At 42.8% G+C, this 4,348-nt stretch overlaps 1 protein-coding gene across 1 annotated transcript in view; it reads right to left on the reverse strand.

Moving 5' to 3' along the window:
- Positions 1-1,844: 1,844 nt before the first annotated feature.
- dynlt1b (dynein light chain Tctex-type 1b) overlaps positions 1,845-4,348 on the reverse strand; it is a 4,811-nt gene continuing 2,307 nt past the window's right edge. The window contains exon 5 of the mRNA XM_067427584.1: positions 1,845-2,148. Within this exon, the coding sequence (XP_067283685.1) occupies positions 2,078-2,148 (71 nt within the window). The 3' untranslated portion in view covers positions 1,845-2,077. The remainder of the gene's footprint in view (positions 2,149-4,348) is intronic.

Here is a 4,348-nt window from a genome sequence, read left to right on the forward strand (position 1 = left end):
CTCCGGATCGCTCCGGTCTGACTCCGGTGTGACTCCGGATCGCTCCGGTCTGACTCCGGATGGGGTGTATATAGACTTACTGTTGAAACGATGCCAGTGTCATTATATACTGTGTGTACATATACAGGCCGATATATTTTTAAAGGTGGTGTTTTTGAATGTAACTCCAGTGGAAGCAGCTCCAGCCGCCCGATGATGATGATGATGAACTTTAACCTCAGTGAAGGGCAGCGTGCAAATCTGAATGCGGTTAAACCACTGACTGTCATGATAAATGAGCAGAATATATTCACCTCTAAACTAAAAGGAGAAAAAATGAGACTGTATATTTTCTTGAGGGGGGTGTGTTTTGTTTCATTATGACATAATTAAGCACTAGGATCTAATTAACATAATCGAGGAACACAAAATACCTTAATGTGGACTTTATTTATTTTGGACAGTGCACTTAAATGTATAATTCTCATGACAATATTAAAGGATCAGTCCCCTTCAAAATTAACATCTGATAGTTTCCTCGCCGCCAGCTCATGTTCATGTCTTTCTTTCGTCCAGCATTCGAGGTTATAAAAGAGTATAAATGAGTGATGGTCAGTCTGGATCAGACTCTGTTCCTCTGGATCATCAGAGTCTCTGAAGCTCTTCCTCGTTGATCTGGACCTTCAGCCGTCGGCTCCCACTGAAGGCCATTATGAGGAGACACATCCTGGAATGATTTCCTCAAAAAACGTCATTTCTCTCACAACTGAAGAAAGAAACGCATGAACATGAGCTGGGGGCGAGGAAACTATCAGGAAAGGTTCATCTTCAAGGGAACTGATCATTTAAGGTCCAAACTAATAGTTTTATTTTGCGTTTTGGAGTGAAATCACCCCTGGACCTCTCGTGTGGTTTTTCTAAGGAAGATTTTCTAATGTTTTCTGGCTTGTTCAAGTCATTTTGTGAATATGATGAATTTCATTTTTGATGTAGAAAATCAATTTTCTTTTCTTTTTTTACATTCCAAGTGTTGTTTTCTCACATTCCTTATTTTTGTGTTATTGTGCCTGTATTTATGATGTTGAGGGTCTGAATCACTTCAAGTGAGTGAGTGAGTGAGTCATTGTGTCGCTGAGTGATTCAGTCATTGAGTCACTGAGTGATTCAGTCTTTGAGTCGCTGAGTGATTCAGTCATTGAGTCGCTGAGTGATTCAGTCATTGAGTTGCTGAGTGATTCAGTCATTGAGTCGGTGAGTGATTCAGTCATTGAGTTGGTGAGTGATTCAGTCATTGAGTCGCTGAGTGATTCAGTCATTGAGTTGCTGAGTGATTCAGTCATTGAGTCGGTGAGTGATTCAGTCATTGAGTTGGTGAGTGTTTCAGTCATTGAGTTGGTGAGTGAGTTGGTGAGTCAGTCAGTGAGTGATTCAGTCATTGAGTCGGTGAGTCAGTGAGTGAGTCAGTCATTGAGTCAGTGAGTGAGTTAGTCATTGAGTCGGTTAGTCAGTGAGTGAGTTAGTCATTGAGTCGGTGAGTGAGTCAGTGAGTGAGTGAGTCAGTCATTGAGTCGGTGAGTCAGTGAGTGAGTCAGTCATTGAGTCAGTGAGTGAGTTAGTCATTGAGTCGGTTAGTCAGTGAGTGAGTTAGTCATTGAGTCGGCGAGTGAGTCAGTCAGTGAGTGAGTCGGTGAGTCAGCCAGTGATTGAGTCGGTGAGTGAGTCATTGAGTCGGTGAGTCAGCCAGTGATTGAGTCAGTGAGTCGGTGAGTGAGTCATTGAGTCGGTGAGTCAGCCAGAGATTGAGTCGGTGAGTGAGTCATTGAGTCGGTGAGTCAGCCAGTGATTGAGTCAGTGAGTCGGTGAGTGAGTCATTGAGTCGGTGAGTCAGCCAGTGATTGAGTCGGTGAGTCAGTCATTGAGTTGGTGAGGTCACGTGCCTTTCAGTGTGTACATCAGACCCTCAGCTCCTGAGATTGCAATTTTGTGTCTGAGAGAATAAAACGCTCTGAGATTTTGAAGATGTGACTCGGTGTGCTTTTATTGTGCGCTGAGGGTTTTGAGTCTGTAATACTGAGAGGATGTGGGCGGCGGCTGGAGTCTAAATGGCCAGTCCAAACACACTGACCACACAGTACAAGGACTTATTCTCCCATCGCACGGTGCAGCTTCCTGCAGGAGAGACAAACAATCTGCGTTAAAAACATCCGTCGCTCACAAGTGCACATGATGATAGACTATAGAATAAGAGTCCGTACTCGATATACATACATAGCACTTTTTTTTATGTAATATGACAATTTAAAATTAGGCTTTTTTTGTCAAAACTACATTTACTGATTGAACAAAGAATCATGTTCTGTATATAGCAATGTGATACACCTTTAAAGGTCCACTGAAATCAAAATGAATTTTTTTTAGCTTTTAGTATGACTGTGTTAGCCTTAAAGTTATAAATAAGCTGGTGTGTGTTCCAAAACTATGACAACATTTGCATTTAGGAGATGCAAGCGTTCAAAATTTACAGTCTCTCACTTCCGTTAAAATGAATCAGATTTTGGTGACACCATCGCAGACTTCACTTTCTCGTCAAATCTTCTATCCAATCAAAATGTGCTCTAGAATCTAAAGCTCCGCCCCCTTATACTGCTGAAGCTGAAATCGGTCAGTAAACACACATTTACTAATTTCTACATAAGGCACATAGCACACTATATATGTGATAGGAAACGATTGAGTGTAAATATGCTTTCATTTGAGGCGAATAAAGTCTGTTTTCACGTTAGTTTCACACACACACCCCAACGGCTCTGGTCTAAATCTAGACTAAACACACGAGCGCAGCGCGGATCATATGTGCGAGTCGGCGCAGACAACAAATATATCGACCCATTTGAGTTCTGCACAGAATGCTTCATTTCAGAGCGATATGGAGGAGATTATGATGATAACAGTGTTTGAGGAAACTGGCGTCACCAAACAGAGAGAGAAGGTCCGCTCTTGCGCTCTAGTCAAACTGTATATTAACGAAACGCTATTGGCTGTTTCAAAAAAGGGGAGGAGCTGCTAACATCTGGAGCCGTTTCAGGGGAAATCACGTCAACACATCGAATAATGCGGCGCGTTACAAAGCTCTTTTGAAAAGTGGGCCTTTAAGGGAACTGTATGTAAGGAATGTATTTCAATGAATCCTAAAATGGCCCTGATCTGTCTCTAGAGATTTAGAAATCATGTTAATTTCAAACACTATCACTGACAACTGTAGTCCGGCCAGGATATTGTCATTATAAAGTTGTTGTGTTTTGGCCTGAAGCTCCGCCCTCGCCACCTAACGACCAATCACGGAGTCAGTAGTGTTTGGAGTTGCCAGATCTGCTCTAGTTCCCACAGCTGCAGATCTACAAACGTTCTGCTGATCCTGCAGCCAATCTGGCAACCTCGAGTCAGGGGGAGGGGGAGGGGGACACACACCTCTACAGGCATCTGAAAGGGATCGCAGTACCAGTTTTGGCCACAATCTTACACACACTTCCTTAAACAGACTTATAAAACATCTAACATAAAATCTGGTGTTTATATAATTTGCGTGTGTGTCTGTATATTATTATATAAATATACACAGACATGCATATATATATATATACATTATATAAACAAACTTTTAGGTGCGATTAATCATACTTGATTAATTTGACAGCATTTATATATATATATAACCATTTATAAATGATTACCAATATTTTATTTATATTCAAAAATAAATATAAATCAATGTTTAAAAAAATGATATGTTCATATATTTCACCATTCCATATACACCGATCAAGCATAACATTATGACCCTAATATTGTGTTGGTCCCCCTGACCCGTCTCTGATGGACTCCACTCGACCCCTGAAGGTGTGCTGTGGTATCTGGCACCAAGATGTTAGCAGCAGATCCTTTAGAAGGCTCGCCTTCTTCCCATAGTGCATCCTGGGGCCATGTGTTCCCCAGGTAAGCCACACACACACACACACACACCCGGCCATCCACGTGATGTAAAAGAACACGTGATTCCCCAGACCAGGCCACCTTCTTCCATTGCTCCGTGGTCCAGTTCTGATGCTCACGTGATACTGTTTTCGGCGGGGTCAGGGGTCAGAGGTCACCCTATGCCGCCCCATACGCCTCAAACTGAGCTGCTCTGTGTATTCTGACAGCTTTCTATCAGAACCAGCATTAACTTCTGGAGCAGTTTGAGCTCCAGTAGCTCGTCTGTTTGATCGGACCCCACGGGCCAGCCTTCGCTCCCCACGGTCATCAATGAGCCTTGGCCGCCCATGACCCTGTGGCCGGTTCTCCACTGGTCCTTCCTTGGAGCACTTTTGAT

The sequence above is a fragment of the Pseudorasbora parva genome, chromosome 20 (genome assembly GCF_024679245.1).
Source record: "Pseudorasbora parva isolate DD20220531a chromosome 20, ASM2467924v1, whole genome shotgun sequence".
NCBI lineage: Eukaryota > Metazoa > Chordata > Actinopteri > Cypriniformes > Gobionidae > Pseudorasbora > Pseudorasbora parva.